The sequence below is a fragment of the Lucilia cuprina genome, chromosome 4, assembly GCF_022045245.1.
Source record: "Lucilia cuprina isolate Lc7/37 chromosome 4, ASM2204524v1, whole genome shotgun sequence".
NCBI lineage: Eukaryota > Metazoa > Arthropoda > Insecta > Diptera > Calliphoridae > Lucilia > Lucilia cuprina.
The window spans coordinates 26,726,360-26,738,554 of record NC_060952.1 but is presented as its reverse complement, the minus strand read 5'-3'; the positions used below and the strand labels follow the sequence as shown (position 1 = coordinate 26,738,554).

General features: G+C 29.2%; 2 protein-coding genes across 3 annotated transcripts in view; one reads left to right on the top strand and one right to left on the bottom strand.

The window, feature by feature from the left end:
• Positions 1-112: 112 nt before the first annotated feature.
• On the top strand, positions 113-1,263 carry LOC111682636 (trafficking protein particle complex subunit 1). Of its 2 annotated transcripts, none has more exons than XM_046950851.1 (4): positions 113-121; positions 708-769; positions 834-976; positions 1,043-1,263. In XM_046950851.1, the coding sequence occupies exons 2-4, from the start codon at positions 716-718 to the stop codon at positions 1,236-1,238; spliced, it is 393 nt and encodes a 130-aa protein (XP_046806807.1). In that variant the 5' UTR covers positions 113-121; positions 708-715; the 3' UTR covers positions 1,239-1,263. The 2 variants fall into 2 exon arrangements, with proteins under 2 accessions (XP_046806807.1, XP_046806806.1); XM_046950850.1 differs by lacking the exon at positions 113-121 and adding an exon at positions 151-218 and having other exon boundaries at positions 661-769.
• A 2,660-nt stretch (positions 1,264-3,923) lies between these two features.
• Positions 3,924-12,195, bottom strand: part of LOC111682624 (sodium-coupled monocarboxylate transporter 1) — a 122,340-nt gene continuing 114,068 nt past the window's right edge. Inside the window, exons 9-14 of the mRNA XM_046950832.1 lie at positions 7,712-7,871; positions 6,633-6,851; positions 6,301-6,574; positions 6,077-6,187; positions 5,537-5,775; positions 3,924-5,315 (exon numbers count right to left, since the gene is read on the bottom strand). Of these exons, the coding sequence (XP_046806788.1) occupies positions 4,694-5,315; positions 5,537-5,775; positions 6,077-6,187; positions 6,301-6,574; positions 6,633-6,851; positions 7,712-7,871 (1,625 nt within the window). The 3' untranslated portion in view covers positions 3,924-4,693. The remainder of the gene's footprint in view (positions 5,316-5,536; positions 5,776-6,076; positions 6,188-6,300; positions 6,575-6,632; positions 6,852-7,711; positions 7,872-12,195) is intronic.

Below are 12,195 nucleotides of genomic sequence, written 5' to 3'. Positions count from 1 at the left end.
GAGATAAATATTAAAAGTTTGTAAAAAAAATTAAATAATTTAAGAGAAATTAAAACTTTATTAAAAACGCCACAAGTGACAACACTGTAGACTAATAAAAAAAAAACCGAAATACAATCTGGTAACATTATATTTTCTCGACAGCTGTTCTGCTTTTCTTTTTGATAAACAATTTTAACATTCCCAATCTTATAAACAAATTCATCAAAATATATTTAATAAACTATCATGCAGTTGTAATTCAGGTCTGAGTTGGGGAACAACTCTCGCGTCATCGTTTTTATTTTTTAAGGACGGTCAGGCTTGTGCTTGTTGCTGGGCTTTCGACGGAATTACTTCTCACCCCGCACTGATTTAATGCACTACTTCGTATAACTGTTCTTAGTTATGCGTTGTCTTCATTAAACGTGTGCTTTCGTTTTACCTCAGAGTGAGGTTATGTTTTTTATTGGTGGAGACCATAGAATACTCACGATATAACCTGGTGGAGACCATTTAAACTCGAATATAAACTGGTGGAGACCATTAAAACTCTGGAATTTTTTTGATTATGATGATTCAATGATATAACTTTTTTATTTTTGTGGGATAACCTGGCAGTTTGTGAGTTTAATAACTCCGCCAACACACTTCAAAGTTAAAAAAAAAAAAAAAAAAAAAATAAACTATCATGAAAATATTCAATTTATATATCTTTGATAAATTAGGCACATTGATGTACTACGCTGAATGGAATCGTACCAAAAAGTCTGGTTTAACCCAAGAAGAGGTAGGTGTTTTTTGTTTACAGCCAATAAAATGTATCCCCCTGAATTTTGTTTTTTATATTGAAGGAAGCTAAACTTACCTATGGTATGCTGTCATCTATAAAATCGTTTGTAAGCAAAATTTCACCTCATGATCCCCGGGAGGGATTTTTGTTTTATAAAACCAATAAATATGCTTTACATTATTTAGAGACGCCTTCAGGATTAAAGTAAGAGTTACCCATCCAATTGATATGTATATTTTAAAATTAATATTTGAACATTTTGTATTGCAGATTTGTTTTGAACACCGATGTTAATGCTGTAAATGTTAAGGAATTATTGCAACAAATTTATAGTAAAATATGGGTGGAATATGTAGTTAGAGATCCCTTGTGGAATCCTGGTACGCCAGTAACATCAGACCTATTTCAAACAAAATTAGATGAGTTGATAAGGCAATCACCTATTTTTGGCATAAGAAATATATAAAATAAATAAATTTCTTTACCAAGAAGTGTCTTTGAGAGTTTTTGTCCATTGTAGCAAGATTGAACAAAAAATGTTAACACATTGCATGCATATATATGTAAAGCAATAGTGAAAATGTGGATAATTTGAATTCATTTTGTTTAAATTAAACCTTAAAGTATTTGTGTGCTGCCATTTTCTTTCTGGAACAATAAGATTCAGTAAAATTAAGTTTTCTTGATCGAACACAATATCAAAACAGTATGACTCTACCTTATCGGAAAATCTCTATAAGTAGTAACAAAAACAAATAAGACAACAAATCTCTTCTTGGGTTAATCCAATTAGATTTTAATAAAGTTGCAAAGAATCATTAACATTTTATACATTAAACTAAAATTTCCCACCAAATAGGTATCAGTGTACACTTAATATTAAGTGTACACTGATAGGTATTTTATTTTTTTATTTACTTTCAGAAAAAAGTGTTGGTTAACGTTAAAAAACGTGTAAGTAATATAATTTGCTCAGTACCACTATATATTACAAACATAAACCAACACTGATTTAACTGTTTAATTTGACGTTTCATTTAGTTTTTAGCGAAAGTTTTTCTTTACCGGTTGTTGTGTAGTTTATTGTGATAGAATATAAATAAATTTATAATGAAATAAGTCTTGTTGTATTAATATTTTTGCAAAAAAATCTTTAAATAAATGTTGTACTTTATGAAAATGATAAAAGTTTGTTTGCAAATCTATGTTAAAGTGTTAAAAATATACAACGAAAATTTGCAAACAGAAAACCAACTGTTGCCGCCATATTAGTGCTCCACTAAATTTGTTTTAGTTCAGATCAAAATGCATAAAAAAACAAGTGTGTTTGTTTGTGCGTGTGTGTTTTTTAGTAAAATAAGAAATCATTGAGTTCGACAGATTTATTGAACATTTTAAATGGAAATCGATAAATTATGAAAAAATACAAACGGAAGAATGGAGTGAACATCTTTCAGTTTATACAAAAGGTATGTTTGTTATGTTTTTGTTACTTCCTTTTTTTGCACATTTTGTAATTTGATAATTTTATGAAATATTTTGTGTAGAAGCAATATAGGTATATAAGAGAAATTTCATATCAAGTGACCCTTCTCAAAAAATAAAAAACGATTTTGATTATAGGTCAGATACAAATTTTTAGCTTTATCGGTCAAAAGCTGCCCGACTTAGAATGAAGAAATAGCTTTCTGAACTTTTTTGTACAATTTTTTTCTAGGACCAGTAGTTGAAAAGTTACACTCATTTGAATACAACACTATGTGACCAAAATATCCAACTTTGACTCCCTCTGACTCCTGCAGTTCTTGACCGATAGAGCTGAAAATTTGTGTCTGGCCTACTATCCTATACTAAGTTTGGTGCTATTAGATAATAGGTCAGATATAAATCTTTAGCTTTATCGGTCAAGAGCTGCCCGACTTAGAATAAAGAAATAGCTTTCTGAACTTATATGGACAATTTTTTCTCTAGGACCCATAGGTGAAAAGTTACACTCATTTGAATACAACACTATGTGACCAAAATATACAACTTTGACCACCTCTGACTCATGCAGTTCTTGACCAATAGAGCTGAAAATTTGTTTCTGGCCTACTATCCTGTACTAACCTTGGTGCAAATTTTATACAAATCAGAAGACATGGATGTTTAAAGTTGGGTAACTTAACATAAAATTCTCCATAAATAAATCCAGTGAGTATATCTCGAAATCACACTTACCTAGCTAGTTTTTATCATCGTGGGTATCTTGATATGAATTTTTTTATTTGATTTATATTTTGTGCAATTTAATGAAATATAGAAACCAAATTGTTGAAAGGGCAACAGATTATAACGTGTAGGTCCAAAACCAATGTTATATTGTTAAATGCGGCAATAAAATTAATCAAATTAGTATCATAATGAGCGATATCTCAAAAACTATTAAACTGATTTTAAATATTTTAACGAATTTGCGTTCAGCATGTCCAAATTAGTAAAAACACTTGTGATGCAATAGAAAATTATCCAAATTATCCAAAATAATAGAGTTTGAAGTAATTCAGAATTTTTCTTTTTTTAAGATAGAGAAAATTGTAAAAAAAAATTTTTTCCTTGAAATTTATATCACTGATGCGGGAAAGTTTGCCGGATTTTTTGCCATCAAAATCTTATTTTCATAAAATTGACAGATAGAGACTATTGAATAAAGTACCTCGATATATTAGCTATAGTATTTTTGAATTGTTAAATTATAAAAAAAATTATAGCAGAGCTTTTATGAATCTTATGATCTTAATATACAACTTAAAACCACTTACTTTAATTTATCCAAATAATAACAACTTTTTCATTATCTTATTGTAATAGGACTTTATTTTCTCTTTAAGTAAGACATTTTTAAAGTTATATTTATATTGTACTCTGTACTTTTGTATATAATTAAAAAATACATTTGTATTATAAAAATATATTTGTAGATATTTAATGGGTATTCTCAATAATTGTACAGATCACATTTACAGTGATTAACAAAAATAAAGTAACATTTTGACGCTATCTTTTATAGGTTATTTAACATATATTTTTTTTAATATTTCTTGTTTGCGTTATAGGTGTGTTTAATAATTTGTGAATACCCTTGTTATTTGTGTTTATTTTTTCATCTGTCTTTTACTTCACATTTAGGTATATAGATTTCTTAAAAAACGAAATACACTAGATTATACTTGTATTATGATCACAGTGTCTTTATCGTCACTCTCTTAAAAAACTAAAATAAAAGTTTATATAATTTATTGTTTTTTTTTCTATTGTGTGCTTATAAAACTTATGTACTAATGACACGTAATTGATGACATATCAGCATGTAACGACTTTTAAGCATGTGCCAACTTAAATTATGACAATATCAAATTGTTTTCTTTTTAAAAAATAAGTCTAAATTAGAAAATAAAAAAAAATAATAGCTAAACTGCTGAAACCCAGGAAAATTTTGATTAGTTTTACAACTCGTTCTAAAAAGCCATTTAGGAACTACTTTGAAATTAGTTCGTTAATTGAAAATTGTTTAAAAACTTTACTCTCGAAACTAGTTCTAGATAAATTGACAAAACTCCTTTCTATACAGCAATTTTGAAAATTTGGACAGACTAAAGTTTATTTTTAGTTTTGGAAATAATATAATTCAATTAAAATGTTTAGTCTAGAACTTTGCTTTAAAACTATGTAGTTTGTTTAGAACTAATTCTAAAATTGTTCCTGGGATTTATGTTCTTAACAAATAAATTAAAAAAAAATATCATCATATTTGTATTAAGTAAATCAGCTTAAGTAACTATTATCTAAAAATATTTCTTTTTCTATTTAAAAGAGATTCATTTAAAAAATATTTCTGTGGTTATTTATTATATGATGTTTTAGTGTTTTTGCTGTTATTAATCATACACTTTCCTTTTCTGTAATTTGACGATATGACCCAGTGACATCGTTTGTTGTCAACGTATTATCTGAGGATGAGGATGGCGTTGAAAATATATTTTGTATTTTTGGCATTTCTATTTCTGAATTACAATTTACATTTGTTACAGTTGTATTATTAGTTGCATTTGCTGTTGTTGCAACTGGATAGGCAGTCGTTGCAGTTATATGTGTGGGTGATGATGGTAAAGATTTTGTAGCGCTAAAGGTTTTGGTGAACACAACATTCATGGGATTTTTCTCTTTGTCATTTGTGCCAGCACCAATTATAATATTGGTTTCATTTTGAGCCTCAAAAGCATGATTAATTTTGGCAACACTTCCACCAACACCACCTCCATTGGTGCTTATGTTACCATTTGAGCCAACAGCAATCGTTTCGATCTCCTTGACATAGTAGGGCTTTTCACCCGTGAAACGTTGGTTAAATTTAAACACAAGTGGATGCAGTAATTTCGCATCGTAACAGTCCTTAGGGTCTTGTGTCAAATAACTACCTATGATACCAATAAGCACTGTCAGCGCAGTTCCTATGAGACTGTAATACATATAGCTAATGGAGTACATGTACTGCAATGGTGTGCTGTATGTGAGAAAACCAGAAACGGCAGATGAGGAAAAAGAAAATAAAAATAGAAACAAAATCAGCATCAGTATAAAATAGGGAAACAAGAACATGAGTAATAAAAGGCAATTTATTAGAATCAACAATGTCAAATGTATGTGTACGTTTGTTGGTAGCCAAACAGACAGACAGTCATACTGACAGACACAAACGCAACACTATTAGAGTGATTTTATTACCGTTCTTCAACAGCTGCTGTTGTTGATCCTGCTCCTAAACCAGCCGTATTATTTGTAGCCCACAACGACATCAACGTATCATTTAACATGGTGTAATTGGTATTCATGCCACCGTTTCCACCAATGCCATTGCTACTGGCTGTATGTTGCATTAACCACGACGATGAAGTGGGTAAAAATGAGAACTCTTCTTCGCCTGGTTTATGTATTGATTGGGAAAACGTGAAATTCGAGCATCCCTAGAAATATAGAATAAATTAAATATATATATCATTTATGTAAATTACTAGTTCCTGTTTACAAAATTTATTTTGTATTTGAATTAAGATGACGCAATTGAGGAGTAACTTTAATTAAAAATATGATGTTAGAACCAAAATAAGTACCTAGTCTTATGAGAAAATTTTTTCAATATCTTTAATGATTGATATTTTATTGACATAATACTTGCCTAATCCAGTTAATAGTTACTCAACAATTTAACCACTCATCATAAATTCTCATACCAAACACTTATTATTAAACTTATTTCATACATACCTCGGTGGATGTTGGTAGAAATTGATTACTTGCACTATTATCAACGGTTGCGGAGCCGGTAACAATCCATAATACAATGGCACATGCGGATATCATACCAGCGGAAGTACCCTTTAAATTGACGGATATTTATTTAAAAAAATGAAAAAAAAAAAACACACAAAAATATTTTCACTTCTTTAGCAACAATCAATCAACACGTAAATACAACTCAAAAATCTCACCTTCCAATTTGCAATTGGCACGAGCATGGCCAAAATAAAACAACCCAACAATGGACCGGATGTTGCTGAGAATGCCATCATTGATGATTCAATTACACCCGAAAATAAACCAACACAAAATGCCACCCCCATTATAATGATGCCACATATTACGGTAACCGTTTTAATAACATTCAATTGTTGTTTATCGGGTAAATTCTTAAATTTAGGCAACAATGTCAAAAAGTCTTCAGATATTACGGTGGCCAAAGAATTTAAATTAGAAACCATCATACTATGTAATGAGAAGTTTATTAGATATTCATTTGCTACTATTGTGTATTTGTACTTACCATAAAGCGCCATTAAATAAGGTCGCCATGAAAATTCCCAAAAAGCCGGGTATTATTGCTAATTGATCTTCAACATAGAAGGGTAAAATTTCATCAGCTTTTTGAATATAGCCCTCTTTTAGGGGATCACAGTCGGCATATGAAGAGTATATAACTAAACCAGTAATCCAGGATAGTGAAAAAAATACAAAGATAATTGGTATATTGGACATCATGGCACTGGAATGGGAAAAATATAAAACAAAAATTGGGGTTATACAATTTGTGTGTTTCTATGTTCGGGATTGTATATAGATATCATTATGAAACTATTTTAAAATTTATTAAATAATCTGATCATGCAAAAATTTGCAGTTAACATATATTGCTTGAGTATACTTTTCGGGGGTATATACGCTGAGATCGGATAGTTGTAAGAGACCTCAATTTATATATGTAAATTGAGATCCCTTTTAAGATATAGATATGAAGATCCTTAAACCAATAATCTAGATTTATATTAACACGTCTAACACTTAAAGAATGTTGAAAGCTTAACAGATACTTAAATGATCGGGAAAAAATTTGAACCAATATATAAGTCCTTTAAGCTATTAACAATATCTTTCTAAATAACAGTGGGCCAAAGATGTCTTTCTTCTTTTCTATGTAACTTATTACCTACTGTTTTGTAAAACAATTGTTGCAAATAGCTCAGATACTTATTTAATTAATCTTTCAAAAAATATTTAAAATTTTTAGATCGTTTGTTTTAAGAGCTTTTTTATTTATTACATTTTCCCGATATCATTATTATGTACGTAATGGGTTATTGATGATTTATTCCTAAGTGGACGATATTGAGTGAGTTATTAACAATAAATCCATTTTTCGGGATTATGTTCATTTATATGGGAGCTATAAAATTTCGAACCTATTCTAACAATGTAATTTTTACAAGATTATTAATAATAGCTGTATTATTAAGTTTATTAAATAAAATCTAAAAGATATAAGATGAATCACCAATTACCATTTCCGTCATTCCAAAAGTATATACATAAATCTATCAAACTAAAGTAATAGTTATTTTAACTTACCGTTTAACTTCCTTTAATGATTTCAAACTAACATAACGTTGCATAAAATTCTGTTGACAACCAAATTGTGACAACGATACAAACAATTGACCCAACCAAGCTGAGGTTGTATCGACTCTTACCGTCATATCACCGGTAAAATTAAAGAAACTCAAACGTCCTGTAAATAATCAATAGAAAAGAACAAACATTATTAATAAAGACTTATATTTTATAAATCCTTGTTAGTTTTTCATATATTAATTCAAAGAAGCAAAAATATATACTAACAAAAAAAAAAAAAATAATAAATAATAGAAAAACAACAATAAAATAATAAGCAGAAAAAAATAAATCATAAACCGGAAGAATATAATAATCTTGTGTAACAATGTAACGGATGTAACCCATATTTAAAAATGAAAACTCAGACACATAAAGTAAAATATTAAAAATGATATTCTTCTTTTCTTTTCTTCTTTTCATGCTACAGCTCTTCAAACAAATACATGTTAACTAGCAAGACTCGTTAGAATGTCCATTTTTTACCCTACATTACTATATATGGGCAGGTTGTAAAACGTTTGTGCTCATGGTTATAACACCCAAAAATATTGGTCCTACACCTACCAAAAAGTATACCAATTGACTGGGAATTATTTTCTGACCTTTTGCGCACGATGAAATTTGGCATGTACTTTTCTTTTGACGCTATTGAAAATTATTAAAATTGCCCCATTATTTCGTCTAGCCCCCATACAATTCTTTGCAGAAGCCACACAAAAATCTGCAAATTTGGGCTTTATATAAGTTTTATAAAGTTTGAATGTAAAAATTTACAAAATTCATACTGTTAACACCATATTTACCGTTTGCTCCTACATTAGCCCTTTTTCAGAAACGTACTTTTTTGACAACAATAACTCACTTTTTAACATAAATATTAACTGTTATAGGGTATCATATGGTCGGGCATGTATTTGTTTTAGAGAAGGGCGTAAACATTTGAACTTTTTCAGACATTAGAGAGTAACAAATGTACATGATTATTTGTACATAAAAAATCTTTATTGGCTGTTCAATATATTTGAATGAATTGGGTTTTCATAACATATACTATGAGATTTCCCTCGATAGAAGAAGGTAATAAATTCTAATAAAGCCATTGTACTTAGTACAGTCCTCAATATGAACCATTTTGAACTCTTTTCCATACACAGCGGGGGAAAACCGCTAGAAATGCCCTCAAATTGATAAAATATGTTGTTAAAAGTTAGCTTTCCAATTTAAATAACAACCAGTTGTCATTATGACAACCACCTTTGTAGTTTTGAAAACGTATCGTTGACATTTCGGTGTAACAATATAGGGTTTTCATTTTGTTAAAATTTTATTTTTTTTTTTTTTGATTTGATAACGTCGTGTATTTTATAATATGTTTTTGTTGTTGATTTGACAATTTGGTACTAAGTTGTCAATTTGGTACCAAGCGTTTATAATTTAAAAACCTCATTTTTCCCAATTTGTTCATCTCAGTTTTAGTACTACCAAACAAATGACTGACCAAAGACAGAACAAAGAAACAAACAACAACAATATTTCAAAATTATTTCATATCCATGACACTTGCTATTTTTGTGGTTGAAACTTGGATGTAGATGATTGTTGTTTTATTGTTGTTGTACAATTCTTTGCAGAAGCCACACAAAAATCTGCAAATTTGGGCTTTATATAAGTTTTATAAAGTTTGAATGTAAAAATTTACAAAATTCATACTGTTAACACCATATTTACCGTTTGCTCCTACATTAGCCCTTTTTCAGAAACGTACTTTTTTGACAACAATAACTCACTTTTTAACATAAATATTAACTGTTATAGGGTATCATATGGTCGGGCATGTATTTGTTTTAGAGAAGGGCGTAAATATTTGAACTTTTTCAGACATTAGAGAGTAACAAATGTACATGATTATTTGTACATAAAAAATCTTTATTGGCTGTTCAATATATTTGAATGAATTGGGTTTTCATAACATATACTATGAGATTTCCCTCGATAGAAGAAGGTAATAAATTCTAATAAAGCCATTGTACTTAGTACAGTCCTCAATATGAACCATTTTGAACTCTTTTCCATACACAGAGGGGGAAAACCGCTAGAAATGCCCTCAAATTGATAAAATATGTTGTTAAAAGTTAGCTTTCCAATTTAAATAACAACCAGTTGTCATTATGACAACCACCTTTGTAGTTTTGAAAACGTATCGTTGACATTTCGGTGTAACAATATAGGGTTTTCATTTTGTTAAAATTTTATTTTTTTTTTTGATTTGATAACGTCGTGTATTTTATAATATGTTTTTGTTGTTGATTTGACAATTTGGTACTAAGTTGTCAATTTGGTACCAAGCGTTTATAATTTAAAAACCTCATTTTTCCCAATTTGTTCATCTCAGTTTTAGTACTACCAAACAAATGACTGACCAAAGACAGAACAAAGAAACAAACAACAACAATATTTCAAAATTATTTCATATCCATGACACTTGCTATTTTTGTGGTTGAAACTTGGATGTAGATGATTGTTGTTTTATTTTTGCTTTTTGAATATGTCTGTATATATTGTTATTTATTTACATAAATTTTTTCTTTATTATTTGATTGTTGTTGCTCATATAACCACAAATATTCACACAAATGATGTTTAAATCATTGGCTGGCGGTTATTTGTAGAGGTATTTTTCTTTTTTTTCTCCATTTAATTCAAATAAACAACCTTAAAAATTTACATCTAATGATGTGAACACTCACATTTATACAAATATGTATAAAATGTATTAGGAACACATTCATACATGTAAATATATATACATTTTTTATACATTTCTTATTATTTATTTTGGGTCTATTATTTTGTTTGCCTCATTCATTTGTCTAAGGGCGTTTAGGACATGTTAAAAAAATTATTTTTTAACAAATATTTTTTTTTATTTTTTAGATTAAGGGTCCTTTTTCAAGTTTGTTATAAGCGGCTTTGAATACATAGGAAACAGGGAGATGTAGTAGGTTTTGTTAAATTTAAGCTTTTCATTTGAATCATTATAAATTTCCTAGACAAGGGATCAATGTATTTGGTAACAGTTAAATAGTCAAATTAGGACAAAAATATGACTTCTTAATACCACAATTAAAGTTTCTTTGTTTTAGAAATATATGGTTTTTTAAAAGAGCAAAACAAAAATACATATGTACATATACTTTTATGGTTTTATTTAGTTTAAGGGTCACCTATCAAATTAGTGCGAATTTACTTTTTCATTTAAATTTTATTCTTTGATCTTTAAACAATCTGTATAAATTAGAAAAAGAAGAATATTTATATATATTCTACAACATGTTGAAAACTAATACTAATAAAATTTATTGGAATATTAAACAAGTAATAAGTTATAGTAGGGCGAGGCCGACCATATAATACCCTACACCTTACTTACTGGTACTGTTTAATAAAACTGTGGATATTTAAGTAAAATTTTGATGGGGGATTTTTAGAGGGTCAAATGACACACTATAATTCATAAGGGTCATCAAGACTAGTATAGAACATGGTTTTGCAGCTTTTTGTCGAGATACGAGTATATTTAACATAATTATGAACTTAAAAACCCTATTTGGCGGGTTCAGGTCTATGCGGCTTAGGTGAAATAATGGACCGATGTTAACTATTTTCAATAGGCTTCGTCTACAGTACCATAAAAGATCATGTGCCAAATTTCATTGAATTATCTCTAAAATTTTGACCTGTAGTTGATTAAAAATTTTATAAGCTCTATTCGGGGGTTCAGTTGTATGGGGGCTACGTGAAATAATAGACCGATGTTAATCATTTTCAATAGGCTTCGTCTACGGTATAATAGAAGATTATGTGCCAAATTTCATTGAATTATCTCCAAAATTGCGGTCTGTCGTTTGATTACAATATTTACAAGCCCTATTCGGGGGTACAGTTGTATTGGGGCCAGGTGAAATAATGGACCGATCTTAACCATTTTCAATTGAAGATCATGTTTCAAATTTCATTCAATTATCTTTAAAATTGCGGCCTGTAGTTTGATTACAAGGTTTACATGGACGGACAGACGGACTGACAGACGGACATAGCTAAATCGACTTAGAATATGATTTTGAGCCGATTGGTATACTTTAAGGTGGGTATAGGACCAATATTATTGTGCGTTACAAGCATCAGTACAAACCCAATATACCCTCCCCACTAAAGTGGTGTAGGGTATAAAAATTAATTTATTGTAATGAAAACAAAAGAACTGTATCAATTCCTAATTTGTCAATTTTTAATAGCTTCGTCTATTTTTAATAGCTGTTATGAATGTAGTCTTTACGTTTAAGTGCATCAAGTATGCATATAAGAAGGATTTATTTTTTAAAGTTCTTATAGAGCAAAGGATCTTACCTATTAGAAACATGGTCAAAATATTTTAGTTA

Excerpts from the sequence above, each read along its gene's own strand:
- LOC111682636 (XM_046950850.1), top strand. The coding sequence starts at position 671 with ATGAAAATATTCAATTTATATATCTTTGATAAATTAGGCACATTGATG. Across the intron at positions 770-833 it reads CTGGTTTAACCCAAGAAGAG|GAAGCTAAACTTACCTATGG; the intron begins GTAGGTGTTTTT and ends TTTATATTGAAG. Across the intron at positions 977-1,042 it reads GAGACGCCTTCAGGATTAAA|ATTTGTTTTGAACACCGATG; the intron begins GTAAGAGTTACC and ends TTTGTATTGCAG.